Below are 19,307 nucleotides of genomic sequence, written 5' to 3' on the forward strand. Positions count from 1 at the left end.
GGAACGCCTACAAAACTTTTGGCATTAATTTGCGTGGACATTTCCACTTTCAAAAAATTTTTCTGCTTGGGTGAGTCTGGGAGGGGTTCGTGGTTTGGAGGGGGTTTGCATTCGAAGCTAATTGTGGTATTTGTGGTGGTGAGTCGCCACCCAATACGGTTTGGACCCAAGAGATGGTGATGGGATTTTCCCATTGTTATCTTAAGGGCGGAACCATCTCCAGGGATCAGCCCATCGGAATCCAGGGGGGGCTGGTTTTTGGGATGGGACTCCTGGCTTTTGTCCGGAAGCCCACCAATATGTTTGGAGTGGGGAGTCTGTCCCATTAGTGGGGGTAGAACTCCCAGCAGGCAGATTGGCTTATACCTGGGCCACTGCAAGCATATTGGTGCTATCCCGAAAGGGTAGGGTATGGGGCAGACCGTGGGGGAAGCAACTTCTACGTGTGCCATGGTGGAGAATGTCGGACCCTGTCTAGTCCGCGATACCTTGTTGGTCTTCCCAAGCAGTTGTTGTGTGTGTGTATATCCCCCCCCCCCCCCCCCCCTTTTTTTTTTCCTTCAAACTAACATGGATAATATGTCTAGTACATTGTCCCCTGGATCCCCCGACTCTTTGCACCGTTGACAACCTTAGGCTTGGATAAGGACCTCCCTTTGCCATCCCCAACCTCCTCCAATGAAAAACATCAAAGATTCTTTGATTGTTACTACAAGCCCTTATGTAGTTCAGAACAGAGGAAAAGAATAGCAGATTTAATAATAGAAATAAGAATGCTAATCCTGATATTGGAATTTTACTTGGATCTCAAGAACCTGAGACTTATAATAAATACCTTTCTCTTGATCTCGACAAAAGCATAAAAGAACTGAATATATTTGATGTCCATAGAGATATTGTAAAATGCATTGGCAGAGAACCAAAGATAGCCTCTCAAGGTGAAGGAAGCTTACTTGTGGAAGTTTCATCACCAGATGAAAGTAGAAAATTACTATCTATTAGTGCTGTAGAAGGAAGCACAGCAAAATGCACTCCTCACAAAACAATGAATCAGTCTAAAGGAGTAGTGTATAGTACTGACCTCTACATTATTCTGAGGACACTCTCCGGAAAGAATTTGCTGATCAAAAAGGTGGTAGATGTGAGACGAATCAATAAAAAAGTATTGGGAATATTACATCCAACACCTACTCTGATACTCACCTTTGATTGTTTGAGACTCCCTAAATTTCTGAAAGCTGCATGGCTTCACCTGCCAGTTAGACAGTATATTCCCGCTCCCAGAAGATGTTTCCATTGCCAAATGTTTGGCCATTTGATAAACAACATGTAGGAAAAAAGAAAGGAATGAACCAGCCATATGCTTTAACTGTGGAAGAAAAGAGCATGGGAATTGTGAACTTACTCCATGCTGCCCTAATTGATGGGGGAGACCATAATGCAGCACATAAATCATGTATCAAATATCTCATTGAAAAAGAAACACTTTGTATCAAGACTCAAGAGCGCATTACCTTTAAAGAAGCAAGACAAAAGACTTTGCAGAAATTCAACACCCCCAGAAGTCATTTGTAGATGCAGTAAAAGGAAATGAGGAAAGACAAAAGAAATTGAATCTCAAAAATTGTAATGAAGATAAAGAAGAAAAAATGGATGCTGGGAAAATTGTCAACAAGAGGGCTTTAAGTGAAGAGTCTGTAACAATGCCTGAATCAAAAGTCAAGCACCTTGAGAAAGGAGATACATCCGTAGAAAAAGTTGATTCAAAACAAAAAAATGAGTAAACCTTCACCATCCTGTGGTTCAGCTGACCCTCATAGAACATCGGAATTAATGGAAAATAATGAGTCGTATCCCACTATCTTATCATACAACACAGCAGCAACAAATGTAGAACCTAAGGCAAACAAAATGTTAAACTCAGTTCAGCTTGGTTTAGACAATAAAATTAGACTAGCTGCAAAAATGATAAACCAGATACTGCAAGGGTCGAAGATAATACTAAAGATACTGCTGTTTCAAATACCATCATAAGTGATCACTTGGTACATTCAAATGACCCTCTAAGTACTCCTTCGACATCTGGAACTGTACCAAAAGTCCGTCACAAAACTCAGATGTCATCTTCGAAGAAAAAACCTAATAAAACGATCTTGGACAGGGGATCATCCTCTAGAAAATAGGTACTTTCTCTGCTATACTACAATGGAACTGCCAGGGACTTCGCGCCAAATATGAAGAGCTACTATGTTTGATTAATACTTATAATCCAGTATGCTTAGCACTACAGAGACTATGCTAAGCAACAACAAAATGCTTACTCCTAAAGAGTTTTTTGCATTCCACTCCCAATTCCCTATACAGGGAAATTCGGGTGGAAGTGCTCTTCTTGTAAGACGAGATATTGCTCACTCAAAAATACAGTTGCAAACTCAATTACAAGCTGTAGCTGTCAAAATTCACTTAAAAAAGACTTACACAATTTGTTCATTGTATCTCCCTCCTAATAACCCAATACTTGAACGACAGTTACACACTTGTATGAACAGCTACCCCGACCATTTCTGATATTGGGAGACTTTAATGGTCGACATGAACTTTGGGGTGACATTTTAACAAATCAAAGAGGAAAACCTTATCTTATCATCAATAGAAATTCAGATATGACCCTTTTAAATACTGAAAAACCCACCCATTTTCACATTCAGACTGGTGCATTTTCATGTATTGACTTATCTATCACCAGTTCTGATACATTCATTGACTTCAACTGGGAGGTATTGGAAGATCTATATGGCAGTGATCATTTTCCAATTGTCATCAGAACTGAGAAATATGAGCCAGTATCAGAATGCCTAGGTGTGTACCAATAAAGCAAATTGGCCCCTTTTCGAGGAACTCAGTTATACTGAACTAGATGCAAAAGATATGCCCAAACAATAGGAAGAAGCAGTGTTCTATTTAACAATGATTTTTACGTTTGCAGCAGAAAAGGCAATCCCAAAAACCAGTGGAAAATTGCATCGGAAGCCTGTTCCATGGTGGAATGTTCAATGCAAAATAAGACATAAAGCCATGAGAGCAGCTTATACTAGGTACAGAAGACATCGCTGTGAATGCTACTTGATCTCCTTTAAAAAGGCTCGAGCCAAATTCAGATGGCAAATAAAGCATGCGAGACGAGAATCATGGGCACTTTTATATCAACAATTACCTGGAAAACACCTATGAGCAAGATCTGGACAGTTATTAAGAAAATAGCAGGAAAGTACAATCCTAGTCCCCTTCCAGTTTTAAAAGTAAACGGTGACTTTATAACAGACTCAAAGGCTGTAAGCAATGTTTTTGCAGAACATTTTGCAATGATATCAAGTAGGGATGAAAATTCTCCATTCTACAGGGAGAGAGTGTTAGCAGAGTCTGAAACAATTGATTTTACCTCTTTTAAATCTGAATCATATAATATTGCCTTTTACCATGGAGGAATTTTTATTTGCTCTTGGTAACAGTAAAAACACTGCACCTGGACCTGATGAAATTTTATATGAAATGATCAAGAATACTTCAAAGGAAACTAAATTTTTTTATTTTAAGTATTGTTAATAGAATTTTTAAGGAGAGTGGTTACCCTAGTGTTTGGGAAATAGCAACAGTTTTACCCTTTGTTAAGCCAGGAAAGATTCATCTGTCCCTACAAGCTATAGACCAATAGCTTTAACTTCCTGTTTTTGTAAACTTATGGAAAAAAAATGGTAAATTTTTAGGTTGGTATGGTTTTTAGAATCAAAGAAGATTATATCATCATCTCAGTGTGGCTTTCGCCGTATGCATTCTTGCACAGATGTATTGATACGTTTGGAGAATGCAATTTGTCAGGCATTTGCTTCCAAGCAGCATTATGTGGCGGTTTTCTTTGACCTAGAAAAGGCGTATGATACTACCTGGAGGCATGGAATTATGAAAGTCTTGCATGAAATTGGTCTGCGTGGAGAACTACCACTTTTTATTAAAGTCTTTTTAAAAAACCGTTATTTTAAAGTCAGAGTAGGTAGTACTCTGTCTAATTTGAAAGAACAAGAGGAAGGAGTACCACAGGGAAGTGTGTTAAGTGTCACTCTGTTTGCCTTAGCCATAAATGGGATAGCCTCAAAAATTCCAAAAGATGTAATGTCAACAATGTTTGTTGATGATTTATCTATTTCGTGTGCTGCTCTAAAATGTCTGTTGCAGAGCGAAAACTCCAGTTGGTAATAAATAAAGTAACAGTTGGGCAGCTGAGCATGGTTTTAAATTTTCCTCTGCCAAAACAGTTGTTATGCATTTTTGCCGTATCAGAGGGGTTCATCCAGACCCAGATCTGTTTTTAAATGGACCACGAGACTCGGCATGTGTACAGGAAACAAGTTTTTAGGCCTCATTCTTTGACAGCAGGTTGACATGGGAAGCTCATCTCAGGAGCCTCAAAGTCAAATGCATGAAGGCCTTAGATGTTTTAAAAGTCTTAGGTCATACAAATTGGGGGGCTGATAGAAAGCACTTGTTACATGTTTATAAAGCAATAGTTGCTTCAAAATTGGCATATGGGTCAGAAATCTACTCATCAGCTACGACAAGGAGATTAGATACGTTGAATGCAGTTCATCATGGGGGAATTAGAATTGCAACAGGAGCCTTTAGATCCTCTCCAAATATCTAGTTATTAGTGGATGCAGGTGAACTGCCTTAGATCTGATAAGAAAAATTACCCTGTTAAAATATTGGTACCGCATACAGAGAACTCTTGAGTCCTTAGCTTACAATACTGTTTTTAAAGGCAATTTTTGTATTTATGAAAAATATGCTTCATATCCAAAGCCTTTTGGATACAGGGTAAAATGTGCATTAGAGGAGCTCAATGTAATAAAAGGAAAAGTAATTCCAGCAAAATTTTCAAGATTCCCTCCATGGAAGTTGCCCTCTGTGAAATATTGTAAATGGTTTTCTGGTTGCAAGGCAGACTGTTCAGGTGATATTCTTAAGCAGAAATTCCTTTGCCATGCTGAAAAACATGATAACTCAAGGCAATTCTTTACCGATGGCTCCAAATCCAGTGCAGGCGTTGGGTTGGAGTGGTATACCCTGACAGTAGTGTTAGTGGTGCATACCAAGTTGTGCTTCTATTTTTACTGCTGAACTTTTAGCATTTTAACAGCCCTAAAGAAAATTGTAACTTTAGAAGGAGATAATTTTACCATTTTTAGTGATTCCAAGAGTGCCTTGGAAGCTTTGGCATCTTTTAATCCAGTACACCCTGTGGTACTGGAAATAACAGAGTGGTTGTTTTTATTAAAACAAAAACAGAAGGTAGTTAACCTCTGCTGGGTTCCTTCACATGTTGGTATTGTTGGAAATGAACGAGCTGATGAATTGGCTAAGTTAGGTACATCAAAAAATCCAAAAAGTATAGCAATTCCCTGTTCAGACTACATTCCTGAAATTAAAAAGACTGTAGAATCAGTTTGGCAATTCTATTGGCAATAGAGAGTAATAATAAAATGAGAGAACTCACTGATGTAATCAACCCCTGGCTTTATATGTTAGAAGACCGTCGGAAAGAGACTGCATTATGTAGGTTACGGATCGGCCACACACGGATTACTCATGGGTTTTTAATGAACAATGACCCTGAACCATTTTGTGAGGATTGTCTTGTTCCCCTCACAGTAAAACATTTAATAGTAGAATGCCCCAGCTTAATATCAGCAAGGAACCGTCATTTTAACGTAGTTGGAAGAATGGATCTTAAACTAGATGCCATTATAGGCAGAGATTTTAATGAGGATAAGCTTTTTAGTTACCTTCGAGAAGCAGGTCTTCTTGAAAAAAATTTAGGTTAGTTGGTCAAGATGTTTGAGTTTGTGTATGTGTTAGTATGTGTCAGTGTATATCATTTGCTTTTAAGTCTTTTTAGATCAGGAAATTTTTATGTACATAAAATTTACCTCCAATTGATATATCTATTACCATATATAATGTTTTAGTACTTTTAATATCTATTTATTTTGACAGAACTCTGTAGAATTTGGAAGTTTGCGGGGTGCCTATGTTGCTTGTATTTTTTTGTTTACAATTAATTTGAAATAGGTGTGTAGGTGAGATAGGTTATTTTGTGTGGGTTTTTATTCTCTGTAGTTCTCTGACAGATTTATATAAACATATTTATTGCATTTTAATTGATTTTTTCCTTTGCAATTCCTTTTAATGATACGGCGTCAATAACCTCGTCGTTGCGACGCCAGTAAGAATTAATAAATCAACCCTCCCTCTCAACTTTATTTCCTATTTTTGCAGAGGTTCAGGAAGAACTTAGAAATGGGTATGATGGTTTCTTGAAAAGTGAGGAGGTTGATGTAAAGGAAGAGTTAATGGAACCGATGCAGGAGCCAACCGATAAAGAAGATAGACCAGAAGAAAATAGAAGTTCCCATTTTCAGTCGCATTCTGCAGATTCACAGTCAGAGGAGGATTTGCAGCAGAAGCACATTATAGGTAAACATTATGGAGTAGTGATCATTTATACACATTAATTGGAGCTTTCTGTATGGGTTAGAGATTAAATGCAGTACAAGCTCTCTCTCTCTCTCTCTCTCTCTCTCTCTCTCTCTCTCTCTCTCTCTCAGATCTTCATCCTTCTCCTTATCCATACATATTAATCTTCAAGATTCATCTGTAACTTCAATGGTAATATCCTCAAACTGCACAATAACTTGGATCTTGGTATCTAGTTCAATTTATCATTGTCATAGTATTCATGCTAGTTTTATTTCCCTTTCAACTTTATTTCCTATTTGTTCCGACACGTAATACAAACCTGAGGTCCTTTACATAAGGAATTACTTACGGCGTAGCTGGAATTACGGCCGTTGAATCTTGAACAAGGTGGTTAGGCAGTAACTACCGTGGGGCAGGCTAGCCTGCCTGGATGTAAACACTCCACTTTGCTTTCGGCCGTCTTCTAATGAAGACTTGGAATAGTCAGAGGATGGTATCGACTGTCTCCTGTCAGGTGCACGTCAGCCCCTCCCCACCCAGATGACTGTTGCGTTACCGACCAGTCTCGGTGGTGGCAGATGCTTCACCTGCCAGGTAAGAGTTTCATAACCCTCCTTGAGGAAGCGTTTCATTCCACTTCTGCTCCAACAGGTCCCTCCGGACAGGTGCAGTTTGGGGCGTGTTGCTACCGTAACTAGCCCCCAATTCCGTCCTGGATGGAGGACTTGTCGGTTTGTCCTGAGGAAACTGGCGAAGAGAAAGTCCACGAAGAAGAGGAAGGTGTCGTCGTATTCTTCTACTGCCTCTTCCCCTTCGAATTCCAAGGCCCCCCAGCCGAGGAAGAAGAAGGTGGGCTCGCCCCCCACTAAGGAGTCTCGCACAGAGACTTCTAAGGGTCTGTCTTGCTCCGGTGGGACAGGTGGGTCTTCCGCTGGTCCTCCCGTTCCTCCGGGAACGGGGCCTGTCTCTCCTTCCCCAGGGAAGAAGATGGGGACCGTAGGGGTACCAGCTACGCCGGTACCTCTGCTCCTGGTTCCAGAGGTTCCACCTCCGGACCGGGAACCGTCTTGGCTGCTTGCTTGTGAGCGTCACCAAGTGTTCGGTCACCTGCGGGTGACCGTGCAGCCAAGGTCCAGACTACTGAGAATGCTCAGTGTGTCAGGACCCAGGCACGGAGCGGAAGGATGGTAGGAGTCGCTCAGGTGACTCGCCAGACTGGCGATCGCACTCACAGCGATCGCCCAGTACCCATGGTTGACGTGACGTTCCCACCAGACCGTTCACATAGCGAGGCTGGAAAGAGGTCCCCCCCCTGGCCACTGGGTCCAACCTCACCTGGACCTGGTCCAACCTCACCTGGACCTGGTCCAGCCTCGCCTGGGTGCATTGAGAGGACGGTGCTTGCTCTCACCGCGATAGTGGACACTACCAGTCACCCGACCGTCGCTCCCACCAGGACCGGATGGCTCGCACAACTGGTAGCAGCTCCCCTGACACGAGACCGATGCTACTGTCCTCGGTCCAGCGCTTCTCCGCAATAAGACCGCTGGTCCAGACCTGCAGCGCGATCGTCACCATGGGTTGGTGATTGTCTTCAGTCCTTCCAGCCTACCGGCTCTGCTTGTAGGCAGGGGAGGAGCGTCAGGTCTCCCTCACCTGTCCCTTTAACCTCCTCAGGGTACACCAGGAGGAACGAGGTGAACAGGAGTGACCGTGATGAATGCACTTCTTACGGTCCGGCCACGAGCCTAGTTTGGTCTTGGAACCAACAGATCCTCGCTCAAGTGGTTGGAGGAGATCTTGGGGGCTGGCGAGGACGATGACGCTTCCCAGACTCTCGGAGTGACCATCACAGCTGTTCACGTGACAGTCCCACTGGACCACACACACAGAGACCGGGGTGGGCTCCTCTTCAATCCTCTTGAGAGGTTTCAACCTCGACGAGGACCGGGACGCTTCGGAGGATGGTATCGGCTCTGTCCTGTCAGGTGCACGCTCATCCCTCCCCATACAACGGTCACGGTGGCGGCCAGACTTTAGCTTACAGTACGAGTTTCGTAACCCTCCTCGGGAAAACGTTTTCTTCAGATGGTAACATTTTCCTAGACTCGGAGCAGCCATCACCGCACGGTGATGGCTGCCCGCACTCGCTTCTCCGACTGCTAGTTCCGCTGGGAAGGCGAGCGAGAGTGTCCAATCTTCCTCCCCCATTCCCTCTCCCTATGGCTGTGACGGGAAGGGGAGGGATCCTGCAGAGCGTTCTCTGTAGGATACCGCGTTGGGGACTGCGTTCCTGGTGGGACCTTCGGGTCCTACCGGACATAAGTCCCCATCATTGAGGAAGGATTTGGCCCTATCCTCGATTTTTACGGGAATCGGGAGGACCACCACCCAATGATCGTCTGACGAATTTGTGGGGGGTTTCGCCGAGCGCTTAGAATTCTTCGGAGTTTCTAGCACTCTCCGAGTGTTCTGGTCTTCTACAATCTGCAAACACTTGGGCGAAACCAAGGGCTAGAGTGGGCGAGACGAGAATCCCAGATATTTGTTACTACGACAATCGGGAATCTCGCCGAATGCTCGAATTCCTGGAATTTCTAGCGTTCGAAGGAAGTACTGCTGCTGAAGGCCAGCATACATTGGGATAAGGAGCTGTGTAACCTTGTAGAGGTGCAGTGGCTTAAACCTACCATAAGACTGCTTGGGGGTTATGTTGGAACCTCTGTGACCTTTTAGGAAGCAATAGGCTTATGGATGGTACAAATTAACAGCTCTGAGGGCTCACGACAGGCCTAGCAAGCCGGTGAGCTGCTATAAATTGCTCATGAACCGCACGACTTACTTCAGGACAGACCCATTGATCAAAGGATGCCCGGGCACATCCTGACTCGGAATGTTATTGGACATGGACAGGGAAATAAATCTTTGAGATTAGGAACAATTAATCTAAGTACTTTGAGAGTAAGGAGGAGGAGGTAATCCATGATGATGGAGGAAAGAAAAATAGACATTTTGGGGCTGTGTGAAACCCGTTTACCAGGAGAAGGAACAAAATTATTGCATAACAATTACCAATTATTTTACAAAGGTGGAAGAACCGCACGACACGGAGTAGGTTTTATTGTGAGTGAAGAGCTAGCTGGAAAAAATTAGTCATCTAGAATTCAAATGTGATAGGATTATTAGCATTTCCTTAAAGTTAGGAACATTTCAAGCCAGCATAATTCAGGTGTATGCACCACAGCAGGGCCGCTCTCAAGAAGAAAAGGAAGAATTCTACAGACATCTACAAGAAGTAAAAGATTCTGTCCATATGTAGAGAATACATTAATAATTGGAGATATGAATGGACATATTGGGCAAGACAGGACAGGCATAGAGAGCATATTAGGACCATTTAGCATTGGAGACAGAAATAGAGAAGGAGAAAACATAATTGATTTTTGCATACTAAACCAGATGTCCATTATGAACTCTTTCTATAATCATAGAGACCAGCCCACAAGTTGGACGTGGTACCGATGGAACGTCGGCTTTAGGAGCATATACTGAAAAATCAATGATTGATATGGCAATAACAAATAACAAAAATATGGTCAGAGATGTAAAAAGCATCCCCTCTGTGTCATTCGATTCAGATCACAGGCTTTCTCTTAATTAAATTAAAGATGACAAAACCCAAACCAATTAAAAGCCAAGTGAGAGAAAGATTTATTTTAGAGAATATGAGAGAAGAGGAGTGCTTAGTTAGATATCAAAACGAACAAAATAAGTAGAGCTAAACAATGCAACAGGATAGCAATGACCCAAATGAAAAATGGAGGGACACTTTAGAATGGCTGTAGTGGGTGCTGCTAATAATACAGTGCAAAGAAAAGAGTTCGAGGTAGGAGGAACAAAAAACAAACTGCTTGGTGGACCCCCACACTAAAGGCCGCTGTTGCAAACAAAATGAAACTCTTCAGAAAATGGATGAAAACTTTGAATTTGGAAGATCACAAATACAACTATAAAGAAGCGTCGAGAGAAACGGAAAGAATAAAAGCTCAAACAAAAAGAGAAACATGGGAAAGAATAGGAGAAGATCTGGGAAATGATCTCCAAGGTACCAGAAAACTCATATATAAGCACTGCCAAAAACTATAGAAAGGGAAGCCAACCACCCTCTTATGTAATCAAAGCCCTATGGATGGGACAATTTTAACCGAACCCCGAGAACAAATTGAATTAGGATGGAAACATCACTTTGAAACACTACTAAACAACGGAAACAATGACCTTGAAGAGCATGTAGAATTTGATGTGGTTGGGGATGCAGAACCTGACATAACAACACTGGAGTTAAAAAATGCTCTCAAGAGGATGAGAAATGGTAAGGCCCCTGGAGTGGATACAATACCTGCAGAGCTCCTTAAAAACCATGGGGGAGGATGGAGTCATCTGGCTACTAGAGCTAATCGACATACTCTGGAATGGGCAAATGCCACCTGAAGACTGGAGAAGAGATCTAATATGCCCAATCTATAAGAAAGGTGACAAGACAAATTGCAGCAATTATAGAGGAATATCCCTAATGTCACATGCTTTTAAAGTATATGAAAGAATACTTGAAACTAGATTGAGAGGATATGTTGAACCAAAGCTGGGTGAATGGCAAACGGTTTTCGACCAGGAAGAGGGACAACTGATATGATTTTCTCCCTCAAGATGATATTTGAGAAGAGCTGGGAATGGGACAGGGATAGATATATTGCCTTTTATAGATCTAGAAAAGGCTTTTGATAGAGTACCAAGAATGAAAATATGGGATGCCCTAAAAGACCCTTACTATGGAATCCCTGAGAAACTTATAAGAGCAATTTAATAACAAAACCTATCTATCATCAGATCCAGAGTAAAAAACAAATCAAGAGAATGAAAGACTGGTTTGAAATAAAATCAGGAGTAAGACAGGGCAGCGTCCTTTCGCCACTTCTTTTTATATTGTTCTTAGATAAAATGTATGAGGGAACTAGGTGAGGATGAAGCTGCAGATATGACCATCAACCTTATGTATGCAGATGACCATGCAATGATAGCCCTCAGCGCAGAATCTCTCCAAGAAAACGTCAACAACTGGAACGCGATCTTAACAGCTAATGGAATGCGGATCAACAAGAATAAGACAGAGATCATGCACTTATCACGAACACCAAGTAACGTAGATGTAGAATTAGAAGGTCAGACATTGAAACAGTGTAGAAATTTCAAATACTTAGGAGTAGAGTTTAGTGACCAAAACGATTCAAAACTGGAAACAACTACCCGAATACAGAAATTCAGTAACAACCTGTATCTGCTCTACCCACTAATGAAAGACAGAAATATACCTCGCAAAGTGAAAACCATAATATACCTCTCTATTTTAAGACCAATATTGACTTATGGCCATGAATCATGGACATTAACATCAAGAACTAGAAGCCAACTTCAAGCAGCTGAAATGAAAAGCCCTAAGACTCATAAAAGGTGTAACAAGACTAGATAGGCTACGAAATGAAGACATTAGAAGAGAACTGGGAGTGGAGGGGATACTAGATTTTGTGGAGAGAGGACAGCTTAGATGGTTTGGACACACCAAAAGAATGGAGGAGGAGCGATATCCTATAAGGTTTTTGGAATGGACACCGGAAGGAAGGAGACCGGTAGGAAGACCAAAAATGAGATGGCTACAAAACATAGAGAGAGGAGTAGAGAGGAGAGGCTCTAGTTTGCGGGAAGTTGATGAGATGAGGCTCTATGATGATCGCCAAGAATGGAGACTGTTCCTGAAGCAGGACGCACTGACAGGCCTGGAGGCCTACCTGGCGTCTGGTGAGAAAGGTGAGAAAGGAAGAATATCTCGGGAGGGGCTCAGCCTGGATGGACCTGACGGTCCCGTCGCTTCAGTAGGCAGCCAACCCCGGGTAGAGAAGAACGGATGGGAACATCCAGTTCAGCTTGAACTATCGTCTTTGGTATCCTGTTCACCGTGGAAGTCTTCCTTCGGGAAAACTTCACATTCGCTCTCTTCTTTAGAGAATGAAGGGGGTCGGCTTCCAGTCCTTATTCTTGTTTCTCGAATGGAAGAGAATTTAGGCTGGAGGTCTATGTACAGGAACCTGCAAATATACTACGTATATTGCCCTCGCGACATGCTTCTGTTATCAGTTGAATTGTCCAAGGTGTAGGCACATACCGTAGTTAATTCTACGGATTGTGACTGAGACGAATAGTATCTTCTTAATTGAACTGCAACTCGGGACTGCCCTGCAACCTCCCAGGAGTTACCAGTTTTCATTTTGAGATACTTGTGGTATTGTTACAACAACAACACCACTGCGTTTGTATTCACCGAAATCCGTTTCGGTTAAAATGCAAATGCTCGACCTTATTTTTTTGCGCTCGATGGTTCTAACCGAACGCATTCCTTCTTGGAATTGGATTACCTGGCAACTCGGATGACAAGTAAGCGAGAGCTAGTGGTGTATGGGCTGCCTGCCAGCCCTGCCTGCCGCAGCCCAGTACCAGCTGACTCTCCGAGATAGTACGGTCAGATATTGTCTCTCTCATCTGCGATGATTGACTACCGAACCGAATCTCTGCCCGGCAATCACAGACTTAGGTCTCTGGTTGGCTGGAACTCTCGCATATGTGTATGACCATCTCTACTGCATCGCCTTTGCCGTTGCAAAAATTTTCAGACAGAGATATCTCACTAGACTCGTTATCATCTTTCTGTTTACCGCACGGTAACAGAAGTCTGTAGCCTAGTCTCCCGCTGCATCGCACCTGCCGCATTTCTTCAGACATCTGAGTTTGTCTTCTAAATACATCTCATATTCGTAGGTGTGCAATTGTTCATTGTCCACCCCGAATTGTAGATGAATAACGGAAGACATCGCCTGTTCCCCGCCTTGCCAGCTCTACTTCCAAGTATATAGATGTCCTCCCTGATCCAGCCCATGAGAAGTGGTTCTTCAGGCAGTACAATCCCTGTGTTTTCATTACTGAAAGCGCTCTGCTTTCATTGCAACTCCGACTTCTCACCGAACAGCAATGAAGTAGCGGTTTAGTTGTTTTCAGTCCTCTGTAAAAACAAACATGGATTAAGCTGTCTTCACGGGTTGGTGTCATCGGCGGAACTTTTCTACGTTCAGAATCTTGAGAGTTAACTTCTCTCGAATCAGCTGTGAAGACATAGGTCTGCATTCACCTTAGTCTTTCACTGGCATATAGTATTGTTTCTCCTTAGTTGAGATTCAACTATACTATGAGAACTTCTGTCTTTGCCATCAGGGACCTGGTCTCCAGAAGGCAATTGACTTTCGTGTGATGGCACATGCCTTGAGAGAATCATCATCTCGCATTCCAGCATCGGTGGCAACAAGATAGACGATTTGTATGGTCTCTCGGCATAACCCTTCAAAAGGCGAGTGTCACGTGACTACGTCTCGGATGCATGACTGCTCGCCTTACACAACCGAACGCAGTTAGTCGGCAGCTGTCGAAGCATCCGAGACCGTCACAAGCTACACTGTGGACATTGTATTGGTTGATCCAGATCAGTCATTACTTTGTCCTACTGGCGTGTTCTGGTACCCATAAGTATTGACCGCCACCATTGCGTGTCGGTGTCTTATCCACTGCGGAGACGACGAGACCGTGAGAGATTGCTGCAGTGGGGATACGAGACCGCAAGAGGACTCGCTGCAGTGGGATACGAGACTGCGAGAGACTTTGCTGCAGATGGATAGACCTGTGGACGGGTACTGGACATCACTCCAAAGAATATGTCGGACAGGCAGATGGATAGGTCATTGCGACCATATCTTTCTTTCCCTTCGCGACTGCCCACAGGTCCTTGGAACCTCATTTCCCTGGACCAGCGGTGGATGCTTGCAAGATGTGTTTGCTTACCCAGCTCCTTCAAGAGGACAAGTTGCATCTCGTCCATGGTGTGCAGCTGTAGAGGTAAGAAGGATGCGAGAGTGACTGACTCTCCCCTTCCCCCACCACGCCTTGTCCCTACCATCCTCGTCCTTCGGGTTGAGGATAGACTCGACTCACACTGGCTGGTTGGACGATTGATGCGGTAAGCTTTTATGTTTCTTATCAGAATCATAGAAGCAATCCGCTCCTTCCTCTAGCAAGGGGAGGAAGGAGACTGACAATAATGCAAACCCTTCCCAGAACTTTGCATTAATGTCTCCGACGCCAAATATTCTTCACAGCCCTTTTTCGGATGAGTCACGATCCCTCACTCATTTCAAAAAGGCCCAGAAGTCTGACTTTTGATCATGCAGCTCCTATACTCCAATCAAGTTGTCAGAGGCAGCAGGGCACTCCTCCTTGCTCTTACAACCAGGATGAGTAGCCTAGTGCGCAGAACTCCAGTCAGTTCTAGAGGCTCACCCAGATTCCTCTCACCAATCAGTGAGTCTTCCATATGTAAAGGACTGAGGGTTTGTATTACGTGTCGGAACAAATCACAATTTGTCGTAAATTGTATTTTTCCTAACTAGACAAACCTAAGGTATCCCTTTAACATATATGCCCACCTCATGCCATCCTCAATCTGACCTGGGCCAAAAGGCAAAGTGGAGTGTTTTTACATCTGGGCAGGCTAGCCTGCCCCATGGTAGTTACTGCCTAACCACCTTGCTCAAGATTCAACGGCCATAATTCCAGCTACGCCACAAGTAATTCCTTATGTAAAGGACCTCAGGTTTGTATAGTTAGGAAAAATACAATTTACGACAAATTGTGATTTTTTGCAGAGGTTCAGGAAGAACTTAGAAATGGGTATGATGGTTTCCTGAAAAGTGAGGAAATTGATATAAGGGAAGAGTTAATGGAACCGATGCAGGAGCCAACCGATAAAGAAGATAAACCAGAAGAAAATAGAAGTTCCCATTTTCAGTCGCATTCTGCAGATTCACAGTCAGAGGAGGATTTGCAGCAGAAGCACATACAGGTAAACATTATGGAGTAGTGATCATTTATACACATTAATGGAGCTTCTGTATGGGTTAGAGATTAAATGCAGTACAAGTCTCTCTCTCTCTCTCTCTCTCTCTCTCTCTCTCTTATCTTCATCCTTCTCATTATCCATACAAATTAATCTTCAAGATTCATCTGCAACTTCATTTGTAGTATCATCCTCAAACCGCACCATAACATGGAACTTGGCATCTACTGGTAGTTCTTTTAGTTAGTGTCATAGCGTTCATGCTTGTTGTATTTTTCTCTCACTTTTATTTCCTATTTTTGCAGAGGTTAAGGCAGAACTTGGAAATCATTGCAATGGTATCATGAAAAGTGAAGAAGTTGACATAAAGGAAGAGTTAATGGAGCCAATGCAGGAACCGTTAAATAAAGAAGATAGACAAGGCGAAAAGAGAATAGCCCATATTTCACCACATGCTCTAGATTCACAGGCAAAGAGGGATTGGCTTCAGAGGCACATTATAGGTAAACTTTATGAAGCAGTGATATCGCCATTTTACACATTAACCCTTAAACGCCGAAGCGGTAAAAAAAAAATTTCTCCCGTGTGCCGGAGGTGTTTCAGAGTGAGTGCGGAAAAAAAGAGGAAAAAATATTTTTAAAAAAAAATCACAGCACGCTTAGTTTTCAAGATAAGAGTTCATTTTTGGCTCCTTTTTTGTCATTGGCTGAAGTTTAGTATGCAAACCATCAGAAATGAAAAAATTATCATTATCATATATAAATGATGCGATATATGATAGCGCAAAAACAAAAAAAAATTTCATATATAATTGTATTCAAATCGCGCCGTGCGCAAAACCGTTAAAGGTAACAACAAGTTACTTTTTTTTTCGTTGTAATGTTACTCTAAATTGCAATCATTTTAGTATATAACACATTGTAAAACAATAAAAGCAACACAGAGAAAATATTATCACAAAATAATGCATGAATTCGTAACGCGCAGACGTAAACAAATTATTTTTTTCTTTTTTTTCAAAATTCACCATAAATCTAATATTGTCTAGAGACTTCCCAATTTCTTCAAAATGAAGAAAAATGATTGAATATTACTATAATGTAAGAGTATTAGCTACAATTGCAGTTTTCTACCCATATCTGATCGAGTTAAAGTTGACCGAATGTCGAATTTTTTATATATATTTTTTTATATGCAATTATTTCGGAAATAAGAAAAGCTACAACCTTCAAATATTTTTTGTTTTATTCTACATAAAATTACGCACATTTTCATATATAAAACTCTATGAAATGCCTAATATGAAATGGAGCAAATATTCCGAGAATGGGATGTACACATTTCGGAGATTTGTGGCAGAGAATCCGCGCGCGAAGGAAGGAAAGTTTTTTTTTTTAATTCGCCATAAATCTAAATATTGTGCTAGAGACTTCAAATTTGTTTTCAAGATGAAGATAAATGACTGAATATTACTAGACTGTAAGAGTTTTAGCTTACAATTGCGTTTTTCGACATTTCGGTAGAGTCAAAGTTGACCGAACATGGTTTTTTTCTATTTATCAAGATTTATATGCAATATTTCAAAAATGAGGAAAAGCTACAATCTTCAATTATTTTTAGTTGTATTCTTCATGAAATTGTGCACATTTTCATATATAAAAACTTTATGTAACGGCTACTTTAAAATGGTGCAAACATTACCACAATCGCACGTATGATTTTTTCGGAAGAGTTACCGCGCGGACGTTAAGAAAATGTTATTTTTTTCATAAATTCACCATAAATCGAAATATTGTGCTAGAGACTTCCAATTTGTTGCAAAATTAAGGTAAATGCTTGAATATACTAGAATATAAGCGTTTTAGCTTACAATTGCGTTTTTCGACCATTTCGGGAGTGTCAAAGTTGACTGAAGGTTGAAAATTTGTCACTTATCATTTTTTATATGAAAATATTTCAAAATTGATAAAAGCTACAACCATGGGTTATTTGTAGTTGTATTGTGCATGAAATTGCGCAGATTTTCATATATCTTTATGTAACGGCTAATTTAAAATGGTGCAAACATTACCACAATCGCATGTATGATTTTTTTCGGAAGAGTTACCGTTCGGACTAAGGAAAAAAGTTTTTTAATAAATTCTACATAAATCGAAATATTTGTGCTAGAGACTTCCAATTAGTTGCAAAATTAAGGTAAATGATTGAATATTACTAAAATATAAGAGTTTAGCTTACAATTGTGTTTTTTGACCATTTCGGTAGAGTCAAAGTTGACCGAAGGTTGAAATTTTGGCATTTATCGTTATTTTATATGAAAATATCTCAAAACCGATAAAAGCTACAATCATGAGTATTTTTTTGTTGTATGCTACATAAACATGCACACATTTTCATATATAATACTCCATGTAACGGCTAATTTAAAATGGTACAAAAATTATGTCAATGTGACAAAAATAATTTTTGAGATGTGTCACAGATACTTTTAGTGCGGCAAGAAAGAAATTTGCGCTTGCGCGCCATGCGTAACGATTGTAAACAAAACAACACCTTGATCAGGGAACTCCCAGCATCCCCCAAGGTGCGTGATACAAGAGTTTTCGGCTGGTAGGCCTAAAAGAAACGTATCCGCGAATTTTAAAAAAACTTTTGTATGTCGATGTAAAATACGTCCAGTCTGCACCCGAGAGACAAAAAATGTCGACGTAAAATACGTTCCAGTCGGCATTTAAGAGTTAATTGAAGTTTGTTCCTTCACAATATACAAACCATCAGTCTGTTACAATAGGAATTATTTCAGCACAGCCGGAGAATGGCTGTTAAGTTTAAACAAGGTGATGGAGTACGTAGTTAACTACTGACTACACGTGTGAGTCCCGCCCACCCAGTCAGTATACACCTTCTTTGCTTTTGGCCATTGGCAAGGAAAGACGTGCGCTCTTCTCCTCACTGTTGCCGTTCAACTTTGTTTACGTTTTAGCGTCTTGGTGATATTGCTGATACAGGCAATCCCCGGTTAACTTGATGGGGGATAAAGGATGTTTGAATGCATAGCTTGGCGATGCTTGGCAATGATTGGCAACACCATGTAAGTCCAGAGTAAATGCCTTAACTAACACCATATAACAATGCACAATTGTATAGGCAGTTCCCAGTTATTGGGGTGGGGGGCGAGGTTTCTATTCTGATGGCTTGATGATAAACGGAGGTCACCGATAACTGAAAATCGGGGGCGATTTATGGTGCTTATGGCGGCAATAACTGGTTAATGTGCCTCTGTTAGGTATGATATGATATCAGCACCCATGACGGAACTCGGCACATTTCAGTGCCAAAAATCTCCTATTTTAGCTGCTAGACAAGCTCCATAAAACTAGATCATCGATAACCCTGCTTGTATTACCAAAAATTGGTGGGAGGTGTCTTGTACAGTGTCAAGTAACATTTCAATCAAATAATTAATTTGAAAGATATTTGAGAAAAACGATGACTTGAGGTCCCTGAAATTGATAGTACAGCAGTCCCCCGTTACTGGAAGGGTTTACCTTCTGATGGCTTGATGATAAGCAAAATTGGTGATTTTCTGTCTTTTGGTGCTGATAACCGGTTAAAACCACCTCTGCTAGGTCGAGCAGGTAATTGGAAATCGGTGCATTTTGGCACCAAAAATTGGTGCTGAAAATCACCTATTTTTGGCACTAGACAAGCTCCATAAAACCGGATTGTCGATAACCGGGGACTGCCTCTAGTAATATCATTACAAACACTTAAATTTCATTGAAAC

General features: G+C 41.5%; 1 protein-coding gene across 1 annotated transcript in view; it reads left to right on the plus strand.

The window, feature by feature from the left end:
• The window catches only part of LOC135204652 (ABC transporter F family member 4-like), a 200,573-nt gene that overhangs the window by 57,275 nt on the left and 123,991 nt on the right, over nt 1–19,307 (plus strand). Inside the window, exons 2-3 of the mRNA XM_064234801.1 lie at nt 6,124–6,131; nt 6,331–6,528. Of these exons, the coding sequence (XP_064090871.1) occupies nt 6,124–6,131; nt 6,331–6,528 (206 nt within the window). The remainder of the gene's footprint in view (nt 1–6,123; nt 6,132–6,330; nt 6,529–19,307) is intronic.

Source organism: Macrobrachium nipponense, chromosome 47 (assembly GCF_015104395.2).
Source record: "Macrobrachium nipponense isolate FS-2020 chromosome 47, ASM1510439v2, whole genome shotgun sequence".
Taxonomy (NCBI): domain Eukaryota; kingdom Metazoa; phylum Arthropoda; class Malacostraca; order Decapoda; family Palaemonidae; genus Macrobrachium; species Macrobrachium nipponense.